The sequence below is a fragment of the Calypte anna genome, chromosome 27 (genome assembly GCF_003957555.1).
Source record: "Calypte anna isolate BGI_N300 chromosome 27, bCalAnn1_v1.p, whole genome shotgun sequence".
In the NCBI taxonomy this organism is placed as follows: Eukaryota; Metazoa; Chordata; class Aves; order Apodiformes; family Trochilidae; genus Calypte; species Calypte anna.
The window spans coordinates 1,557,865-1,581,180 of record NC_044272.1 but is presented as its reverse complement, the minus strand read 5'-3'; the positions used below and the strand labels follow the sequence as shown (position 1 = coordinate 1,581,180).

Below are 23,316 nucleotides of genomic sequence, written 5' to 3'. Positions count from 1 at the left end.
TCAATCCCAAATTTTGAATGGGAAAAACACTGATAGAAAAGGAGATATAGTGGTGAAATGACTGGATGACTGCACATTTTGCAAGGAAAGGAGAATTTTACTTACACTTCACTTTTAGAAAAAAAGCAAACTTGAAATAACCATGGTGATTGTTGTAAATGGATAAGAGGGTGTGGTTGAACTCACTTTGTTTTTCCACTCTTAAATGTCAGAGAAGTAAACTCCAAGTTTCAGAACTATAGCCTGAAGAAAAACACTCATCTGAATCATCCATTTTTTTTAATTAACAAAGAAAACCCAAGCCCTAGCCCCTGAGATGCACAGCCAGCTCCTTTTGTGAGGAATGTCATCACAATTGGCCTCACCTCTAGGGAGGAGAATTTTTGGAGGGAGGGCTGCAGGATGGGTTTGTCTCTTAACACCCTATCTTGAGGATATAAAAGCAGCAGCAGGGCAGTGGAAGGCACACACCTTCCTCTTCTGCACCAAGCTGAGCAGCTGACCTTAGCACCTGCTTGTACTGCAGCTATGGCCACTTCCTTTGTGCACAGCTCTTCTTCTACCTACGGTGGAGGTAACTCTCGCCTTTCCTCTGCCCGAGCAGGAGGAACCTACAGAGCCCCAAGCATCCATGGAGGATCTGGTGGCAGGGGTGTCTCTGTGTCCTCAGCTAGGTATGTCTCCTCTGTAGGAGGTGGATACGGTGGTGGTGTGTGCTCTGGCTTTGGTAGTGGTTTTGGAGGAGGCTACGGTGGCTTTGGTGGTGGTGCAGCCGGTGGCTTTGCTGGTGGTGCAGCCTGTGGCTTTGGTGGAGGAGGTGTCTATGGGGGATGTTTTGAAACTGCTGGTGGTGATGGCCTTCTCTCTGGAAACGAGAAGATAACCATGCAGAACCTGAATGACCGTCTGGCTGCGTACCTGGACAAGGTGCGAGCTCTGGAGGAGGCAAATTCAGATTTAGAAGTTAAAATCCGAGACTGGTACCAGAAGCAAGGTCCAACCAGCCCAGCCCGGGACTACAGTAATTATTACAAGATAATTGAAGATCTCCGAGACAAGGTATGACAGTCACAGATAGAGTTATAAGAATGCCTTAGAACTTTGGAACTGCTCATTCCACTTCTTTAAAATAAACTAAAATAATTGCAAAATAAATATTGGAATCCTCAAACACAAACACATTGTGGTTGTGAGCATTCTAGCAGAAAAGAACAGATTTTTCTTGATTGAAAAAGCAAATCTGCTGACCTGAAAATGTGACCCTTGTTGAATTTAAAACAAGTGAGCAAATGTGGAAAATGTGCATAGAATTCTCAATATATTTATTCAGTAATTAAATAGTAATGAATATGATAGGTAGGCCTCAAAGGTTGAAAAAAATGAGTTCTCCTAGCTACAGATAAGATCAGGTGCTGTACAAATGTATTTTACAGTTATGTTTCTAATTGGTTTTATACAAAGGTCTCTCAGCTCTCTGGTTTGCACATGGAATGTAGAAGAGAGCTGAGTGGTTTTGGCTTTTCTCTATAAAAGCTGTAAGAATGACAGTGTGACCAAAGAGCAAGACTACATCCTGAAATGACTACTGCACTCCCAGCAGCATGGTTAAGCAGTGACATCATAACATAACTCCATTTATTTTCTACCTTCCTTGATGGTTTACAGCCTCGATAAGGAGCTACTGTGTCCTCAGGACTGTGATATTTCACCATTATTCACAGAAACCTTTTTCTGTTTCTTAATTGCCAGATTCTTGCAGCTACTATTGACAATTCCAGAGTCATTTTGGAGATTGACAATGCCAGGCTGGCTGCAGATGACTTCAGACTGAAGTAAGTTTGCCTGGAGCACATTTGTCTTCTCTCTCCTTGTCTCTCTCTCTCAAATCAATTTTCTGATGTTCAGTTCCTCTTGCAGTGTTGTCCTAGCAGGTTTGTGTTTTCTAGTGTCCCAGGCAGAACTGGACAATCTCTGCTGTCCTTCACACCGCATTTGAGAGGACACTGCAGATGGACTGTCCTGTGTGACCATTTTTCTATTGATGCTGATTGCCACTGTTAGGTTCTGCACAGTGAAACGTCCTGTACTCAAGAACAAGATCAGATGGCAATGCATGTTCTTATGTCATAGGAGGCTGTTGGAAAAAAAAGATCTTTACTCCTTTTACACTTCTTTTCAATATATATGTCTTCATTTATAGCCCACTGTTCCTCCTACACTCAATATAAAATTTTGCAGTGCTGAACACAACTTGTACACATTCCAGAGCTTGTTTCTTTCTCAAACTGCAGGTATGAGAATGAGCTGTACCTGCGCCAGAGTGTGGAGTCTGACATCAACGGCCTGCGCAGAGTCCTGGATGAGCTGACCCTGTCCAGAGCTGACCTGGAGATGCAGATTGAGAACCTGAAGGAGGAGCTGGCTTATCTGAAGAAGAACCATGAGGAGGTGAGAGTCTGTAACAGGGCAGAGAGGAAACTATTTCCCTTTGGAATTTAAACCTTTTGGGTGGGGAGGAAGAAATGCAAACAAAAAAAGAGAATGATGATGTTACAGCTTAGTAAGAAGAAAATGATAATATTTAAAGAATCCAAAGTGTGTCCTCAGAGTATTTCTCTGGTTTCAGACTGTTCAGATATATTAGTTTCAGTTTGACATTCACAAGCAGGACAGGTCACTGAGACAGTTAAGCTGAGCAAAAGAAACATACATACAAGCCACACATAAATATGTGTGTGTGTGTGAGTATACAGAGAGTAGAAAAGCTTGTGCAATGAGAGTAAGATTTGATAAACGTTTTTATGTGTGTTCCATCTTTGACACTTGATAATTCAAGTACTGGACACCACTTCATGCACTGCTGATGTATGAGAAGAGAGAGCCTCATCTTTTTTGTGTCCTCTGCCTTCTGCCCACACAGGAAATGAAGGAGTATTCAAATCAGCTGAGTGGAACAGTCAATGTGGAGATGGATGCAGCTCCTGGCATCGACCTGACCAGAATTCTCTCTGAGATGAGGGAGCAATATGAAACTCTGGCTGAGAAGAACCGTAAAGATGCAGAGGCTTGGTTCCTCACTCAGGTACAGTTACCTCATTATGACTGCCCCAGCAGATGGAATGGGCCCTCCCTTTCTCAAAACAACTGAGAATTTTTATACAATCTGTGTGTGATTTTACAGTTGTTTTTTTCTTTCAGACTGATGAGCTGAACCGTGAAGTAGCCACTCACACAGAGCTGATCCAGAGCAGCAAATCAGAGATCACAGAACTGAGACGCACGGTCCAGAGCCTGGAGATCGAGCTCCAGTCACAGCTCAGCATGGTATGGAGCTGTCTCCTTTCCTCCCTCTCTATCTTGCCTCTCCTTGGGACAAATCTGCATGTTAACCTCTGCTGATGTTATTCTGCTTTAGAAAGCTGGCCTGGAAGCCAACCTGCGAGATACAGAAGGACGATACTGTGCACAGCTGGCCCAGATCCAGGTCCTCATCACCAGCGTTGAGGAGCAGCTGAGCGAGCTGCGCTGTGACATGGAGCGTCAGAACCAGGAGTACAAAATGCTCATGGACATCAAAAGCCGCCTGGAGAAGGAAATCGCCACTTACCGGCAGCTGCTGGAGGGCCAGGACGCTCAGTACGTTACTCTACACAAATTCGGGGAGGATTAGCTAAGGTTCAGACATGACACATTGTAAAGCAGTTGTTAGGTGAGGTTGCTAGGTTACTCCAGGTTACTGACTCACACTGTGCCCGCAGCCTTTGGAGTCCTGGCAGAACAGACGCCCAATCAAGTCCCAGGCACTGCAAGAACTCAAGCTACATTTCCAAATCCATTGTGGTACATACAAACATCTTGACTCCTTATATCATTCCTAGATCATGACTTTTTAAGAAATATATAGACACATATCAGGACCAAGAACTGGTCTGACTGCTGTTCATGTTTCTTTCCAAGTACATAGGAGTGGCCTTCAAAGCAGAAAGCACTTACCAGTAACACCAGTAAGGGCACAGCTGAGAAATGGGCCCAGCCAGCAGCAGTGAATTCATAGCACCCACAGGCAGTGGCTCCTAAGGGACAATGGTTTCAGTGGTTGGTCATTAATCAAATATTTCTTTTGTTTTTTTTCTACAGCCTGTCAGGAGTGAACCCTAAGGATGGTAAGAAAAATTTTTATTTAAAGAGGGGCTGAAGTGAATTGAGAAAATAGGAGTAAATAAATATTTTTTTTCTTAGGATTTTTTCTTACTAACACGGATTACATTCTCTCTGATACGACCACATTCTTTATTGCTTAGAGACAAAAATATAATAATTTATCTTACTTTATATGCACTTTCACAAGCACCTTGCCAAAATGTTTGCATGAACACCTCATGGGATTCTAAAATAGAGAAATCTCCCAAAGATTCCTGAGTTCTTTTGATTCACATAACATGTAAGATACGTTCAAATCTGACATGTGATGTGCACTTGCGACAAAACAAACCAAAAAACCCCATGCACAGCTCTTCAGTGTGTCAGCAGTGCATTTTTTTTCCCTAGCTGATTGATTTTTTTTTTCCTCCTACAGCAGGATCTCTGAGCAGAAGAACTGGCACAGATGATGATGGAAAACCTCCTAGCAGGAGATTCTAATAAAGAAGCACTGAATCCTCTCCTGCATTTCACATCATGTAAAAGCAGCACAGCCAAACCCTTGGGTAGTGCTCAGGAAAACAGCCTTTTCCTTTTGCAAAATCACAAGAATGTAACCCAAGAATATGCACCAGCTTGATGTCTTTCCTCAAGTTTGCTCCTTTGCTCTCCCTTTTTCCATGGCTCTATGGGTCAGAAACAAGAAGCTTGTTCTCTGCCAGTGGTTATTTTGTTTCTCTAGTGAAGAACCTACATAATAAAGTTTCTGTTCTGCTTGTGCAAATATATCCAGTCTAATGTTGTATTTTTGAAGTCCATGTGGCATTGCCATACACACAACCCTACACTCTAACTCACTGCTCCTGAAACCCAAAACAAGAGATGCTCAGTGGGTAACAACAAGAATAACAACAATAAATTTCATACTACTAATAAATATGATGATGGACAGATAGCAAGTGCCATCAGATTCTCCCAGGAATCTTTGTTCTGAATTTAAAGTGCCCCACGTGACTCCACTTCGTGCACAAAGACAATAGACCTCTGAAAAAAAAAAATCATATTTTTCCCCACATATATATTTATGTTCCTGCACTTCCTTCAGCAAAAAGGCAAATTCCCTTAGCTCTGGAGGAAGAACCAGCCAAGGTCCAGGTGAAATGATCTGCTCAAGCACCAGCCCCATGTTTAGCCATGAAGGAGGGTGCAGGATCACTCGTGTACCACTGCTGAGAAACACAGACTGCTCATGTCTGTCTGGAAAGGACTGAGGAGAGGTTCTTCAAACTTCAGCAAAGCAACATCACACCCTATCAGAAAGGAAAACCCAAACAGTACAAATTATATTCTTTCCTGATGAGGGAATCAGATTACTCTTGTCTATACCATCCAAAAAAACAAGATGGGGGAAATCCTAGAGCAAAGGCAGCTGTTACCTCTATTTCAGATGGAGTTCAGTCAACAAGATGGAGTTCAGTCAGGATATTTATCTGTGTACTGTAGGTGTCCAAATCTTTTGCCTGTACTTAAACTGCAGCCCATAAATTCAGTTCAGTTTGCTTTTCATGTTCCAGCTTGGTAAAACCAGTACAATTCCCAGCTAAAGCATCTTGGGCCCAGCTCCCAGCCCAGTCTGGGTGAGCACTGAGCAGCTCCTGTCTGATGGTGCCATCTGCTGACAGGGGTTTATTTTCTTGCTCAGTTCATTGCTCTCATTTTGTACTCTGGATTCCATACCTGATTAAAAGAAAGTTTCTTACTGAAAGCCTGACAAGAGAGAACCATGTCTGGTTTTGAAGTAAGTTTTTCTATGGATACAACATGTGTTGATAAACCTGGCAGTCAAGCTGCAAAACTCACCATGAAACAATGGATTTATTGCATTTCACACAATATTATGTCCATGTCTGCATACTTCTATTTCATTGTAATATTTCATTGAACATTTGTGTGCTAAACTGGTAGGCTAGAAAATTCAATCTGAAAGTAATTTCTAGAGAAATGGACTGAGCAGCAGGACAACATTGGCTCTATTACAGTTAGAGGTTTTTTTACAAATTAGGCCTTTGGTTTTTGTCTGGCATTTCAGGCTCCTCTCACTCTCAGGCAGCAGGGATGATACCACATTGGAGTTATTCACCAGTAGTTCTTAGCAGAATGTTTTGTTGCTGCCATACTTACCACCAGTGATTCGTTTCCCCAAACAACTAAAAATTTTGCCAATTCTATACAATGAAGGGCACCAGGACTCAGAGGGAATGTGTCCTCAGTGGAAGTGTGACTGGTAAAATACATCACCAGGACCTGAGCAGAGCTGACAGAGAGCCACAAGGAGGAGCTCAAAACCTGCTCTGTGCAGGTAATGAGGCCAAAGAGGCATCGCAGGGAAGGATGCAGTGCAGCAATTCCCTATTCTTTATATAGGGAATTTACAAATTTTAAACAACACAAACAGAAAAAAGGATTCCTTTGGGTTTTTTCCAGGATAGTGTAATCCTGGTTCGTGCAGTGTCTCCAGCCCAACCACAGAACGAGCAGCAGTGTGCAGTTAGATCTTGCTGAAGAGCTGCAAGGACCAGCAGCTGCCTCGGTTCAGAAAGCCCCTGCCCACCCAGCTTTCCACCTCTTCTCAAATCTTCCTCCTCCTTCCTATCCCTCAGTCGTGCTCTAGAACTACTCAGAACCCCAATAACCCCAGCCACTGCCATGGGAATGCTTCACAAATGATCACCTTCTTATCAGTGTGAGTAATAAGAAAATCTTTCCAGAAGCCAGACTGGCTTGTTCTATATTTGACAGAAGTTTGACACAAGGTTACTGAAACTTTTGAGAAAGACTATTTTTGCATGACAGACAGGTCAATTTTTAGGGCTGGTAGCTTTAAAAAATCACTGGAATTTTTTAAATTCATATTCTAAACATTTTCTCTAGCTAAATTTATGAATATCTTAATAGTATTAAGACTAGGAACAGGAATAAGGTCTTGTATTGGTTTCTATCTCAACAGGACTTGAAATATGACTGCACCTTGAATCATGAGAAAATCATTACAAAAGATTGTTCAGTACCTATTTTTCAGGTATTTCAACTGTAACTGGGCAGCTGAAGGAACAGCTGGGCCTTACTCACTTTGGACTGGAGTTTTAGTCCAGTGACAGAGGTTGGAAAATTTCATTAAAGCCTCACGTCTCACACAGGCTGAAGCTGTTTGGTACTTTAATGACAGCTTGATAGGAGACGCCGTGTTTCAGGATTCACAGACTGCTGGGATTCTAAAGCCTGAGAATTCTAACAGAAAGCAAATATCTTGACAGACCCATCCCTGCCCCAGATCTCCATTTATTCTGCAATGGATGATACTCTTCTCTTCATAAGCAGGAAAGCAGAACATGTTAACTACAGGGTTAGGCAAAAGACTGAAGCAGAGCTGATCCTGTTCCACACCTCCTGATTTTAGCCACACCTCACTATTACAATATGAAAAGAAAAAAAAAAAAAAAAGTAAGAAAGGAAAAAAAAAAAAAAAAAACCAACCAAAAGGAAAGCAATCTGGTATGCGGCTGTGATTCCAAATAACAACAACAGTGTGTGCAGGCTCATAAATGCTTCGGAATTGACCAAGAGGAAGCACGTTCCATGATGACACAATCTTGTTGCTGTAGTCATTCATCGAAGGGAAACTCCCACAGGAAAAGGCATAAAGCTGCTTAGGGAAGGCTAAGAAGCTGCTCAGTGCTAGTCAGTCAAACATTGGGTTAGATTCACAACAGAGCTAAACATGAGTACCAGCCAAAGCCCTTTTCAGATTTTTTCTGGGTCCCTCAGGGGTAGTTCAGGGTGTGGTTTGGCCCAGCAAGGAACTTCTTACAGACCTTCAAGTGCAGATGGTGGTGCTAGCAGCACACATACTTCTTTCACCTCTGCCAGACCCCTCTGGCTGGCTGCTGGAGGAGGGGCACCTTGGGGAGGCTTCGGCGAGCACCATGGGGAAAGCATCTTCCTGGGTGGGAATGAGAAACAGACTATGCAAAACCTGAATGACCGTTTGGCTGCTTATCTGGACAAAGTCCGTGCCTTAGAAGCAGCCAACGCTCAGCTGGAAAGCTGCATCCTAGAGTGGCACAAGACAAAGTCTCACGGAAAGAGGCATGACTTCCACCAGTATGAGCAAAACGTCACTGACATGCAAAGACAGGTAAGTCAGAGCTGTAAGTGACTGTCATTCTTCTTTTAAGGAATCTGGGTACTCATTTATGCTGATGGCTTTGCTTTAGAGAAAGTGAAATAAACCCTCACAAATGTTAGAAATAGTAATGGAAGTGGCTACAGGACCTGGGCATAAACATTCCTTGTGTTCACAAGGAGGAGAATGGGGTACAAGAAGGAAAGGCTGGAAGGAGAGAAGGGGATTCTGCAAAGACTGGGAGTATAAAGAGGTTTGTCTGCTGCTAAAGGTTCGTTTCTGTACCTGAAACTGTGGTTTCAGAAACTATGTCTGGCAGAATTTGGGCTTTTTGACTGCACATGTATTCCAGCAAATTAGAAAGCTGCAGAGACTGCTTTCTTTCATGCCTGCTGTCCTCAGACATACTGGAGCATTTCATTTCTTTGATTCCTGTGGCAGCAGACAATGAAACTACCGTAGTTTTGGGTCCAGTGAGCTTATGTAATCAAATGGAAAAATTCTTCATTGTAATTAAGAAAATAACAGTGACAAATTCCTTGTGGATGTTTTCACTATAATTAAAAGGAGAATTTCTGGTTCTTGCCAGTAGTTAATATTAATGTTCAACAGTAACTCTTTCAATCTCCCAAACTCACGTGCCTTCAAATTTAAGTATAATATTAATCTGTATTCATAATGAACATACTTAGCACTGTAACCATCTGTGTGACTAATGAGTGTAATTAACTTCACATAGCCATATGGGGCAAAACCCAAAGCCACTCCAAATGTGATCGTGTTGTTTTCCATTCACTTTTTAAAATATTGTTACTTGGCATTCTCAAGACACTGAGAAATTTCCAACAAAAGGCTTAGAAATGGTATTATCCCAGATCTTGGCTGATTGAGGCCAGGGACTCAGTCAAACTCCCTGCTCACTGTTAAATGTGTTGCCTCCAGGCAGAAGATGAGGCACTCCGACCACAGACAACGTGTAAGCAGAGCCAGAATTGTCATCACCTATTTCTGTTTTAAGGATAAAGAAAGGTCACCAGTCTCCAGACCTGTACTTGAGATCTTTTTTTTTTTAACTGATCCAGAGATTAGAACTTGTTTATCAAGAGTATAAACGTGTTCGTGTTGCTTTGGAATTAATAAATCTGAAAGATTTAGGAAGACAGTAAGACTAACAATATAATTCTGATTAGGTAAAGCCCTCAGCTGTGAACAGGTGGTACTCAAAACACTTAAATTTAACACCACCACTTAAACAGCTCTCACAGGCTGCAGGCATCTGTCAGACCAAGGGCTGCCTCAGCCAGCAGGTACTGAATGTGATGCTCATTTGGGAGGAAGGGCCCCTAAAGGATTACTTACAGGCAACAATTCAGTGATTTAACCCAGAATTTTTACTTTATAAATGATTGCAACTAGCACCATGGCTGCCAGTAAAATGAATGAAAATATAGTATATAATTATCAGCAATCATTAAATTAATTAAATATTAATTAAAAAGGTGAAACTAATTTAGCACCTAAAATGAAATTTGGACAAAATTTAGAGTCCTAGATCCAATCACCCAGAAAGTCTGTGAGCTACAGGGTGTTTAAAGCTGGAGGCATATAATCATTTGGGTCCTACCTTTTGGATTACACTCCTGCCTGGATGCCTGAATTCTGGAGGAACTTTCCAGAGAGAGCAGTAAGTTGCTTTGCTCCAGCCTGGCTTTACTCTAACTCAGATCCAAGCTAAACCAGCACCAGTAAATATCTTACTCTTTCTCTGCTAAGAAAGCAAATTGATTTACAGAGTATTCAAGGAGACAGGGTGAAAGATGTTGGACAGAGGACAGAAGACACTGAGGAAGAATCCAGTGCAGGAAGCCTCTGGGAAAAAAAAAACTATTTAGAGAAGGAATTTGAGTGTATTCCATATATAATAATGTGTGAGTTCTTAATTAAGTTATCTGTAAGTTTGTGGATGGATGTTCGTGATGTACCCATATTCTTGATGGATGTAATGAAGAAATCTGTATCATCATAATCAGACAAATATTCCCATTTGGAATGCAATGCCAGCCAGCACAGCAGTCAGGGTCCTATAGCAGTTGGAAAACACTGGTGATTGTTCAGATTGCACAGAGATAGTCACAAAGCTTTTATATAATAAATGTGCTTCTGTGTTGCATGATTATAAACTGGCACAAAGCTGAAGAACTCATCTTTTCCCTTCTCATTGCTTTATTACCTTCCGAAGTCAAATTTACCATTCTCTGAGGCCAGATTCAAGAATTGTCCCCTCTCTGACAACAGTTTCCAGGCAGTGACACATTTAGGGTACAAATACACTTCTTCAGCTTGATCATGTCCCAGGGCAGTATCCAAGGCGTGCTGCTTATTGCTCAAGAACATACAGTCTGTTAACGGATTAACAGATTCCACAGGCACCTTCTTTTTTGTTATGAGAGGTTAACTTTTGACACTTCAGGATAATTTTGTCATTTCCTTGTTTCTTTGTGATTCATTTAGGTGTGGGGAGATTTATTTCAAGGTGCTGAGAGCTCAGTAAATGGCTTATGATCTCTGTACATCCATAAAGCACCTTGTTTTTTGCTATGGAAGTGCTAAATGAAAGCTGCTGTTGGAACAGCAGCCATGCTTCTCTTCCCCCTTTTTTAGAAAAGACCATGGTGCCCCACAATTATTCATTCCTGTTAATTATTTATGAGCCCCTGCTAGAATTCTTTTAAGGACTTTTTTTGCATGGAATATTGAGCTTTTCATATTCAGATCTACAGTTCAAAGCTACTTCATATTAACAGGGGTTTAGAAGTCTTCATTGCATGTTGAGTACACTAAATGAATGATGCAGTGCACTTCCTCTGGAATCTTTTAGGGCAATTTTCAACATCCCAAAGCAAAATCAAAAACCTGAGTTGTTCTCTCCATGCTGCTGGATGATTCAGTACGGGTTCAAGGGAATAACTGCTGTAGTAATAAGATGCCAGTGATAGTCCCAAAATTACAATCCCTGAGAGTCCAGATGGAAGCATGTGATGGACTTGAGGGGTCCTGCTCAGGACTTGCTACATCATCATCATTATGCCTCTGCATTACAGCACTGCTCCAGCAAGGGGTTTATGCATACAATTACTTTTTAGCATATGCTTAATTGCAGCATTTTGACTGTACTTATACACAGTTTAATGTGTATAAGTTTAACTTATAAGTTTAGTTTAACTACTAAAATTTGTCCTAAAGATGACCAAGGTTGCCCTTCCAGCAATGTTAAACAGAATCAGAATCAGTTCACAAAAAATAGAGGAAGACAGTGGTTGTTCTTCTGTAATAAATTATGAAGTATGTGTAACATTACTGATCTCCTCTACCTGGCCAGGAATAAAATGACTCCTCCTGCTTCATATCCAGAAAACTAGGACAAAGAAAAATGTTAAGATTATGGATAAAAACTGAGAAATGTCTAAAGGAATCTTTTATTCATTTACCCTCCTTAACATGGGAGTCCTACTATTCAGATGTTTGCTACAAGCAGCAGGGAGTCTCAGCCAGCACAGGTTATTCACCATCTTCATGCAGCAACACTGAGTCTCCTGTTGGATTCTCTGTTTTCCAGATTGAGGATGGCAAGATCACCAATGCCAGTATCCTTTTACAAATTGATAATGCTAACATGGCATCAGAAGACTTCAGGCTCAAGTAAGCTCTTCTTTGGTTTCCTGATTAAGTTTGAAATAGGATTAAGTAAAATATTGCTTTTTCTTGATAATCCAATATGAATCTGATTTCACAGAGGTTTTCAGGTGATACTGAATAAATGCAATCAATGTAGAACAAAAAAAGAAAAAAAAATAATTAAAAAAACAGCAGATAAAAAGGATGTAAAAACCACAAATGATTGCTGAACAATCTTGAGTCACCCTGTTTATGATACTTAGTTCAGGTCCTGAAGAGCAGGTTTTACAGCAGATGCTTGATACTTGTGACAAAAGGCTTTTAGAACTGCCATCTGGGAATCCAAATTAACCCTTCTCTGCACTATGCTTCCTCAGTTCAGCCCAAATCTGTTTCCTGGATTTATCACCTCTTCTGTCCAGCTCTGCAGGAAATACCCACCCTTCAGTATCTTCTGCTTTGGAGTCTCCTATGTGTTGCCAGTAAATGGGCCAGAGCTTCCTCAGCTACCAGCACAGTTTGACTTTTCAGTACATTGTTGAGAGAGTTCTCAGACCAACTAAAAAGATAAAATGCTTGGACAGAAATCTTCCAGAAATCTTTGCAAAGGAAAGCAATTTACATTTCTGTATGTTAGACTTCTTGAGAAGTCTAGGTCTTCTTTTTCTACTTCTTCTTCTATACTACTTCTCTCCAGTTGCCTAAATAGAAGACTTAAGGAAGCTTCCTTCTCTTTGATACGACTTTTACAAGAGGCCAGAAGCAATCTGTTCTCAACACGTCTGCTTTATCTGCTTTTTTCTGGCAAAGGTATGAAGCAGAGAAGTCTCGCAGGCAGGGAGTGCAGCTGGATGTTGAGAACCTGCGTAAGGAACTCGACGGTTTGACCATTATTACAACAGATCTGGAAATGGAAATTGAAGGCTTGCGAGAAGAGCACATCCTCAGGAGGAAAGACCATGAAGAGGTAGAAAAAGTTCCGCCTGGTAACATCCTATCACACAAATCTTTGCTACTGTGTAATTAACTTTGAGTAAGATCCACAATCTATAAATGGGATTGATGATTCAGAACCCAATCGTGTGTCTGAAGAAGCCAATAAGAGTCAGATGAGGCACAAAGCTTGTGTACTACTTTAAGAATTAAACTGGGATTTCAGGAAGGATAAAAATTGCTGTATTTTCTCCCAGACTCTTTACCAGTCACCCATCCATCTGTCACGCATAATGGTCAGAAAAACATGCTCTGAATCCTTATAGAGTTATACCATAGTGGTCTCTGTAATTCCCACATGTACAACACCACTGCTTGACAGAATGCTGTTCTCACTTTGCTTGAGCTGGTGCTGTTTTCAGTTGTTACCTAACACAGAACCAAACATCCTACTTAGTATCTGTGGATTATTAAAAAGGAGAATAGAAACACAAGGGTTACACAGCAGCAGGTGAAGCTGTCTTTGGCTGGTGTCCTGTGATGGCCAAGGATACATCTAAACACCTCTGATAAAATAGTCCTTGGAAGGAGGGCAATCATCAGAGGCATCAGCATGTCCAGTTGATCTGCATTTTGGAAGCCATGATGTCATACCTTCAAATGCTTCTCTGCCTGGGCACTTTTGAAAATGGTACCTAGCACATAAGATTGTGCTACACCAAAAGGAATGTTACCATACCTGCTTGACTTGTCCTGTAATTATGTTGTTTACACAGTAATTATATGCTTTAATCCAATTATTCCTTTAAAAATTACATAGAAGTTTTACATTACTCTACTGTAAACTTAGTTATAGTTCCATAAATATTCACATACAGGGTAAGAAAGATTAAATTACTGTTAGATTTTCAACAAAGGTTTTGGTTTCCTAGTAGATTAATAAATGAAAAATGCCAGTGTTTCCTCATTAAGTATGTATCTCCCAGGAACATTATATGAAGAGACCTTTTCATGTTTTTCACTCTCTAGAAGAGTTCTGCCACAGAAGCTGACATCAGTCACTTGTTTAAGTCACATCATGGTATTATCCTTGTATAAAATTTCCAAATAATGCTCACTGAATATATATAGCACTTAAGCTACCATAGTGAAAAAAATATTCTGTATATTGTGAGAGGAACTGAAGACAACAGGACAGGAATGAAAACTTTCCACTTTCACAAGCAAGTGTCCTTGTTTCCTCTGCTAATGTATGAACAGGATATGGAAGCAAATCGTTCATCAAAAGACTTCAAAGTTAATGTAAAAGTAAATGCAGCACCTCCTGAGGACTTAGCCAAGATTCTGGCAGAAATAAGAGAAGATTATGAAGCCATAATTGAAAAGAATCGTCGCAGCCTCGACAACTGGTACAAAGAGCAGGTAGGAGCTGTTGTCTGCTCTTTTCAGAGCCCTGCTGCTGTACAGGAATCACCAGCATTAGTAAACTTTGTTCTCTCTCACTTTTGCTCCCCAGAGCACAACCATGTCCTTGGCAGCAACCCCCAACCCCGAGCAGATTCAGCGCAATGAGAACGAGATCAAGGATCTGACACGCACGTTACAGTCCTTGGACATCGAGCTGCAGGCACAGATGAGTAAGGTACCTACTGCTGACACCTCTGCCTGCTCTGGGACTTCAGATATTCTCAGAAATTGTCGTGGACCAATTCTTCATTTACATCCATGACACTAGCATAACTTTAATGTAGTTATTAAAGTATCAGTGAAATTAAAGCTTGGACCCTGACTGACCATGCAAAACATGCAAAATAAAATCAGCAACTATCACCAAGAAGTAAAAAAAAATATATCTCTCCTTTTATAATCCATGCAGTATTTGAACTCTGAAAAATTTTGGTGGGGAATCTTCATAAATATGATTGAGTTCTTGTAGTTAAAGCTCACATAACTATGACCTGTAGATTTTGGAGCAATTCTGGACAGCAAATGCAGAACAGTTACAGGAGCACAGATTTGGAGCGGGAAGAATATGTCAGGGATAAATAACTCAATTTTTGTCTCTCTGTATATTCACAGAACATAGCTTTGTGATTCTGCTGTCTTCACATGAACAGCAAATACAGAACTGTTTAAATTTATAGAGTCTTATCCTTGTGATTTTCTAGCTAAAGACCAAATTTGCTGGCACTTCCGTATTATATCTAGCACATAAATACTGATCCTAGTGTTGGTATTCTCCTCTGTCAGAAACACATGCTAGAAGACACCTTGGCTGACACTCGGAATTACTATGCTGCTGCACTTCAAAATATGCAGCAGATCATCTCCAAATGTGAGGAAGAGCTCAGCCAGGTTCGTCATGACATGAAGCAGCAGAACAACCAATACAAGGTTCTCCTCGGGATCAAAACTCGGCTGGAGAAGGAAATCTCCACTTACCGCCTGCTGCTGGAAGGGAATGTTGATGGGTAAGGCAAAGCTGCCCTGACAGGAATAGATGAGAAGAGAGTTCTCATATTTGGGTTATTTATTTGTTTGTTTATGCTTAATCAAAGCTTGTGAGTTCCATACTACATCAAGGGTTGGTATTTTAATGTGGTGGATCATAATAAAAAGCTTGAGCCACTTAGTATACAGAGAATCTTGTACCCATGTAATTTGGATCACTTAAATTAGTATAACTTTTTATTTTAAAAATACAGAATTCTACATTCCTACAGCATGCCTATCCCAGCATAGGAATCATAGAATCCTAGGGGTTGGAAGGGACCTCGAAAGCAGAGTTCATAGCTAAACAAAACAAACTGCAGTTCATAAGTCTGAGCGCAAGGAAAATGAAAACCCAAGACACCATAATGTATGGACCAGTCTTTCCCCACTTCCCAGGGTAGCGAAGGGGTAATGTATTTCTCCCTGAAGGTATGCAAGTCACCGTTCTGGAGTTTCACAGGATTCAGGAGAAGCTGTGGCTACTGGTGGCAGATAGAAGGAAGGAGACGGGCATGTGGCAAAGCAGTGGGAACATCTGAACTGCCACCACCTCAATAAACAGTGACAAATGGCAAATGGTGCTCTACTTCTAAGAAGAAAGCTTAAATAAAATTGAGCATCTCACTCCAGCATGTGTTTGGCAAGTTTAGAGCTGCCCTGTGATGCTCTACGACTACACTGTGTTCTGCTTGTGTGTGACTTTGTATGAACCTGGGTTTATCTCAGTGCAGAGACACAGAGGAAAACCCAAGACAAAAAATAATAAGTCTATAAGCCACCTCTTTGAAGATTTGAGAAAAAAATCTAGGAAAAGTCTTCAAAGAGCAATCTCTGTTTTAACATCTCCCATTCTTTTAAAATTGAACTTTCTTCCCAAGGCCTAGAAAACCTACTACAGTCCCAGCAAATGTGAGGTAACTGATGAGTTGTGTCTTATGACAGGGATCACAACAGCTTCAGTCCACCTATAAACCTTCTCTGACGGGCTTATTACTAATATCACCTCCTGCTGTAAATTCCAGTCATAACTAATTTTAGATGAACCAGCTTGTGCTTTGTATTTACTGAGATTCTTCGGTGAGGACAGATTTTGGAGCTTCTTCATCTTTCCTGTTCTTCAGCATTCAAACCATCAGTGTCCTTTGGCTTCAAGCTGTCATTCCTGTGCTGTCTGCTACCTTCCCCATCTCTGCCCCTGCTGCACAAAGTCTAGGGAGCTTCTTGTCACCAGGTCTGGGCTTCCTTTCTACTTTTCAGTCAGGAAATGAAGCACTCTGAGAAGGAAAAAAGGCTTTGATTTTTTTTTAAACCTCTTTTTGTAGTGGAATGAGGTCTCCTTAGATCAGTGAGAAGAAAGCAATCAGTAACTTACTGAAATTAGTATAATTATTTTTTCTCTGTTTTATTATCTTTACAGGACAGCACAAAAATCTGAATCAAAAGCTAAAGGTACGAGTCCCTTATTTTGTTCTCTATGGTGACTTTTAATTATTGTAATTTCCAATCAAATTTTACTGAGACTAATTTTAACCTTATATGAATGAACTCTGAAAGGTTCCCATGGCAATTAATTCTCCTGTAGGCCATATATGAGAATCACTTCAGTGATCCCTTGGTCTTGTGAAGAGCTGCTCTGCAGAGGACATTCTGCTGTGTCCATCCACTTGTGGACTATCCTCAGACTCACCTCAGTTAGTCAAACACATTGTCCAAAGCTCAGACTCAAGCCCAAAGCTTTCATGGTATAAAAGGAGTCAGAGAGACTCCATTTGGTGACTAAAATAGTGTTAGGGCTTGAGAGCAAACAGAAAATCTGCATGTCTGGAAACTCCTATTCTGGCATGAGCATGGCATTTAGGTTAATCTGCTCTGAAGTTCCATTTGCATTGGCTGGGGTGCAGCTGTGTTGTTCATTTGCCCTGACCCGGGTGACTTTCTGGCTGTGCATTTCACAGGGAGCAATGGCAAATATTAACTTCACTAGAAACATGTAAAGATACATCAGGTAGCTGGTAGTAAATTACTGCAAATGAAGCTTCCCTGCATCATCTTGTCTCAGCATTGCTTTTTTGTCTAATTAACTTTTCTTTTTCTTTCAGAACATGCTGGGCTGCCCAGTCGGAAGATCACAGCAATAGTGCATGACAGTGTGAATGGGGAGGTGGTATCCTCCACCATCAATGAGATCCACCAGCAAGCATGAAGGAAAACATTCTGCAAAACATTCTGCTAACCACTGGCTTTCCTAGCAGGAGAAAAAAAACCCTTTCGTGCTGTATGTTGGGCCTCTCTGTGTGTAAAACAGGGATGCTATAGTGAACTCTCTCCTAAATCATTTGAAGCCTAATAATGAAAAGTGGCATACCAGAGCTAGGTAGAGCTGATATTGTTAGTTTAAAGAGCTTTTAGTCATCAAAGAACTGAAGAAAAGATTTTCAATGAAAATAACTGGCTGGGCTGGTAATATATGCATTATGCACATCTCACTGGGGCATGAATCTCCATCTGTGAGTCATTTATTGCTCTGCAAATTAACTATAATTTAAAGTGAATAATCTTACAACTTTTCTCTTGGTCTTACATCTCTCATCATATACCTCACTGCAGCAAATAAATTCCTTCCCATTGCTTGTTGTGGTCATTGGAATGTCTGATTTTGCTCTTTCTTGAGTATACACCAGCCCAAAGTGGCAGTGCTGCTGACACAGGTCAAGACTGCAAAATCTTCACTGTTTCACAAAAGGACACAAAAAGGAAGAGGAGACTCAAATCTCAGGTGACATTTACATACAGAAAACTGTTAGACTTTCCTATATCCAACTTCTCAATGTCACCATTTCAAACAGCATCATTAAGAGGACTGCTGTAAACCTTACTAAAATAATCACCCTAGAAACATTTCTTTCTTCTTCTGTGTTAGAAAAAAATTCTGTGTTTACACAGTTTCCTTCAAAGATTGCAATTACTTCTCCAGATAGTCAGTCTTTCTCAGTGACCTATTTAATTAAAAAAAAAAAACAAACCAAACTATTTCAATTATTTCCTCTCATATGAATGCTTATTGGTTTTGTTGAAGGATTCTGTAGTCAGGACAGACTGGTACCTGCAATGCATACTAACATCAGGGGAGAGGCTCAAGTTCTTTAGCCAAATCCAAGCTGCTTTTTCTTGCTCCCATCAGCCCTATCACTGACTCAGCAGGAGACCCTAACTGCAATAGCAAAATTTCCAGTAGTATCCAATGCTGAAAACTGAGCAAGAAATCCATTATTAAGACTGTTTAGATGAAGCAGGCTGTAAAGCAGAATGAAGAAAGGCAAAATGGAGCATAATGAGTGTCTGTAAGGATTTGCATTCCAAAGTCACTGTCTGCATACAAAACAGGGTGTTCGGGGCAGTCTCACATCCATCAGCACAAATGTCATTGTGCTCTTTCATACCTACTCATAAGGGACGTCCATAAAGGATTCCTGTTACCTGCTTTGCTTTGAACCAAGGCTCACAAAAGAAAGCAAAAATTTCAAAGAAAACACAGATTTAAAATAAACAAAGTCCATCTCTGTGATGCAGTGTTTTCTTACTGGCATGTTAGGACCAGTTCACGACTCCCCTTCGCCCCCCCAACTCTCCACCCTTGTTGCACAAAGAGATCCCAAAAGCATTGAATGGATTACCTAATTGTTTCTTTAAATTGGGTAAAACTTGTAACACAGGATTAGTAACTCTTGGCTAATTAGCAATGTCCTTCCTTATGGCATACCAGATCCAACAAGCCAGACCTGGTGTTTGTAGCATCTGGACAAAATGTGCTTAAAACAAACACAATTTGCTGTGTTATTTAAAGCTATATTCATGTACAGAACATGACAGCACTGCTGTGCTTCAATTAACTATAAAAACTTCCAAGTAGCCCTTTATTTCTAAATCAAAGGAAAGTATCTATGCTTTGTGCTAGGTTTTGGTTGTGCTTAGCTACCGGGAAAGAAGTAGGAAAAAAAAGACTGAATTTCTTTATAGAATGTGCCTGTCCTTATTTCACACTCTTGAGCAATGCATTGGCTTTACTCGTGTCCCAGTGTCCCCTCATGCCCACCCTGCATTCCGGTGTCACACTCAGCTATGGCCCAGTCCAACCAGCATTGGCTAAGACATAAAGAATTCCCACTGCCCCCCCCACTGCTTTGGTGATTTTTAACCTCCTCTTACATCTGCCTCACTGCATTCTGCACTGCTCAGACCAGGACAGCTCCCAAGACTGACCTCACAGCTGACTCAGTTTCCCAACATCAGCACAAGTGGTGGCTCTGACACAGCCACTCAAGTTGCTGTCTTAGGAAGTGAAGCAAACCACTGAGACCTTCAATGTACAAGCACTCGTTCCACCACATTCTGCTTTCTAAATTAAAGCAAGTATTGTATGGCCAAAAAATGCTTATTTCTGGAGAATTTGTCATGGCTTTAGAATACCAGATATAGGTGCAAATTTGCTTTTAGTTGAACAGCTTGTGCTTCTGTGTCACCAGCCATTTGCTGCCCTGGATATATTGGCTACTCATTATTTCTGATTTTGTGTTCTGCTAAATTAGCCACGTATTTCTAATTGTATATAGGGAAGGCCCACACCCTAAATAATAGATAATAATACCAATATTTACCACTTGCATGCATGTTAGCATTATATCCTCACAACACACCGAGAGATGAAGCTAGGGAGATAATGACTGGGGGTAGTATCAACATTCCCATTTTATTGCTTGAGAAATTGGAAAAAGAGATGACAGAACTTGCTCAAGGCTGCAAAGAAAGTCACTGATAGCAATGAAATTAGAACTCATCACTTCACAACTTCCACTTACCCCAGCTATTAGATAACACAACTTCCTCCAAGAGCCACTCTGCAGTTACAGCAACACAGGCTGTGTCTGATGGCACCAAAGAGATAACCTGATGGATTCATTTCTGGTGCTTACTGCCAGTCAAGATCCTGCAAAAACTTTGATGATGTTCTGCAATTCACATGTGCCAAAACCCCTACTGAAAGGGGTCCTGCACAGAACACTTGGCCTTGGTGTCTTTGGTGATATGGAAATACTTGAGAAACTTGGGAAATTAAAGGCATACGTGCTGCTTTCTCTTAGTCTCAGATCAGTGACTTGAAGGAAAGGAAATCTGCAAGAGTGTGGCACTATTGCTTGAAAAATTATTTTATTAATTCCTTGTATTAAATGACTTGAACTCTGGTAGCTGGAATTTTTTCTGCTTTCGGTACTAAAGACACCCAGAACTGTGGTCTCAGCACCAAGGAAATGGCTGACCCAGGCCCAAAGGAACCACAATTTTTAAAATCTGAAGTATCATCAAAAATAACATGCTCAAAATGAACATATTCTGCATCCCATAAATGGAATAGGACAGTACAAAAACACCAGTAGAAGATAACTTCTAAGAAGAGTTTCTAAGTCCAAGCAAATGATGTAACAATATTTTTGCAAACTAACGAGACTCAGGAACTCAGTCTATAAAAGGAGGCTGAAACCATCAGCATTCCCAAATCACTCCTTGCAGTTTCACCTGCCATTTAAGGAAGTCCTGCACTAAATAATCCTCCAACGTGAGTTCTAACAAACTTGAATGCACTCCAGAACATGTGTGAGTCACAGCTCATTTCACTTGTAGAAATGTGAAAACCTATTAAGGTATATTACAATAGGCAGCTTTGGTAAGTGAATTGTTGATCCTCTGGAAGAAGTTTGCAATGAGGTAATGCAGTAAGGGCTTGTGCTATTAATCACACATTCTTTCTGGTGATGTGGCCACACATTGGCAGTTTTCTTTCTTATTTATGAATGAGACATTTCTGTAGAATGCAACATTTTTGCTCTCTGCCTGCCTTGGTAATGCAGATACAAAACTAATGGAATAATTTCAGAAAGAGAAAAAAAGGAAATCCAGCACTTACAGCACTGCTAAAAGCACTGTTTGTATGCTATTATTGAAGCAGAGAGAATAGGCAGAAGAGCCAGCAAAGCATTTCACAATGCCCACACCCTGACCTATAAAGGTTTCTAAAGTTTTGTTGGGAGATGCCTGTTCCTGTGCGTGAATCATTTAGAAAAGGGAAGGAACTATAAACAGAGAAGCAAGGAAAGAATAATGCTTGAGAGGCCTGCACCCCTCCTTTCTTCCCCACATCCCAAATTACAGAGCAAAAGCATTTTAATTATTGACTCCACTTGCACGTTTGGCTTTGTGAAATTACAAGTAATTTTTATTAGGTATTGCTTCCTCATAATTCTTTCCTCAGTACAGTTTTTCATTGCTTTTAAAGTTGTGTTTTTAAGATATTTTTAATTGCGTGGCTCTACTGAAACGACCAACTTGAGCCACATGTCCAGGGGTTGATATAAAAGAATTGTTTGCAAAAATATCACATTAGATGTAAGCATTGATGCATTACAGTTTGACTGCCCTTCTGATACACACTCATAGCTGACAAAATTCTAGACATGACCTAATCATGCAACAGGTGCCTGGCTGCTTCTCCTGGACATATTAATTTGCCTCTTGAAAGTCTGAATATGCATCAGAAGCTTAAAGGCATAAAATCATAACATCAGCTGTGGTAAATACATTTTCATTAAGTATCTACACTTCAGGGGTAAATTTTTTTGCTTTCCATCATCCTGAGGACAAGCCAAAAGGAGTTAATTTGATAGGCTGTTATCAGGCTCTGCAGAAAGCAAAAATAAGGAGGAAAAAGTATTTTAATTTAGAGGAATAATTATTTGGAGCAGACAGGGAAAAGAAGGAGAAGCAAACGAGGTGAAGAAGCTGACAAAGTACACAGTACTTCTTTAGAACAGAAGTTCTTTAGAACTTTTAGAGAAAAAGTACCAGCTCTGGCTCAGCTCTCCACCCCTGAACCCCACATACACAAAATTAAAGCATAAAATGCATAAAACAAAAACACTGAAGCAACTCTTGCCAGAGCAGTTTCATAGAAAGAAACGTGTAATGTTGCTGCAGGCAGCCAGAAAATTGTGATTTTAAAGTTACCAGTGCAGGGGGAAAAAAACCCACTCTTTTATTCCTTTTTAGGAAGACAAATTACCAATTTTTGGAAGCCGTTTCAGTGCCCAGGCTCTGGTTCTTAGCAGATCTCAGCACCAAACAATCTCAGGTCAGCTACCACAACATTTTGTGATTGGATGCATTCCACTGGAAATAATATTTCTGATATGCAGGAAAAAAAATAAAAAAGAAAGAAAAAAAAAAAGAAAAAAACCCATAAAAACAAAACCAAAGGGAACTTTTCTTTAGTGTCTACATCTTATTGCTGTGTGAAAATTAAGATACTCCAGCATAAGCCATAAAGCAAGGGGCATAATTCAAAGGGATAATAAACATTCCTGTCCTCAAAAATTCATCTTTCGGAATCAGAAAGACAGCTAATACTTGTTGCCATTGCTTACAAACTCACTGCCATAGACAACACTAAACTCTTCTAATTACAGCTTGTGGCTGAGAAGATAAATATTGCTTTAAACATTTGGCCACAAGAGTTATGCAAAATTTTTTTTCTTCTGGATATAGGAGCAGGGAAGTGGGTAATATGTGAAATTTTGTTATGTAATGTGTGAATTTCATTAACCACCTTCAGCTTCCAGCATGGGTTCCGTCGTGGGAGCAGAGAGCAGGCAGGCTGGCACACGTAACTCTGTTAGGAAGGCATGTGGTGGCCCCTAGTGACAAGCAGGAATACACACAGGTTGCCTCTGCTCCAGCTGCCAGGCTGGGCAACTGCCCAGGAACCTCTCCTTTTGCCAGCACTGACTTCTGCCATACACTTAAGGCTGGTGAGCAGCTTTTACTTGCCAATTCCTGTTGGAGTA

At 40.7% G+C, this 23,316-nt stretch overlaps 2 protein-coding genes across 3 annotated transcripts; both read left to right on the top strand.

The window, feature by feature from the left end:
- Positions 1-528: 528 nt before the first annotated feature.
- On the top strand, positions 529-4,889 carry LOC103539283 (keratin, type I cytoskeletal 15). 2 transcript variants are annotated; one of them, XM_030465858.1, is made up of 8 exons: positions 529-1,059; positions 1,750-1,832; positions 2,292-2,448; positions 2,921-3,082; positions 3,199-3,324; positions 3,416-3,636; positions 4,138-4,163; positions 4,580-4,889. In XM_030465858.1, the coding sequence occupies exons 1-8, from the start codon at positions 529-531 to the stop codon at positions 4,639-4,641; spliced, it is 1,368 nt and encodes a 455-aa protein (XP_030321718.1). In that variant the 3' UTR covers positions 4,642-4,889. The 2 variants fall into 2 exon arrangements, with proteins under 2 accessions (XP_030321718.1, XP_030321717.1); XM_030465857.1 differs by having other exon boundaries at positions 4,577-4,889.
- Positions 4,890-7,779: 2,890 nt separating this feature from the next.
- KRT23 (keratin 23) lies at positions 7,780-17,627 on the top strand. The gene is given in 9 exon segments (XM_008505776.2): positions 7,780-7,905; positions 7,907-8,335; positions 11,940-12,022; positions 12,809-12,965; positions 14,192-14,353; positions 14,448-14,573; positions 15,182-15,402; positions 16,842-16,873; positions 17,524-17,627. Coding segments are annotated over 9 exon segments (1,440 nt in total).
- Positions 17,628-23,316: the final 5,689 nt, after the last annotated feature.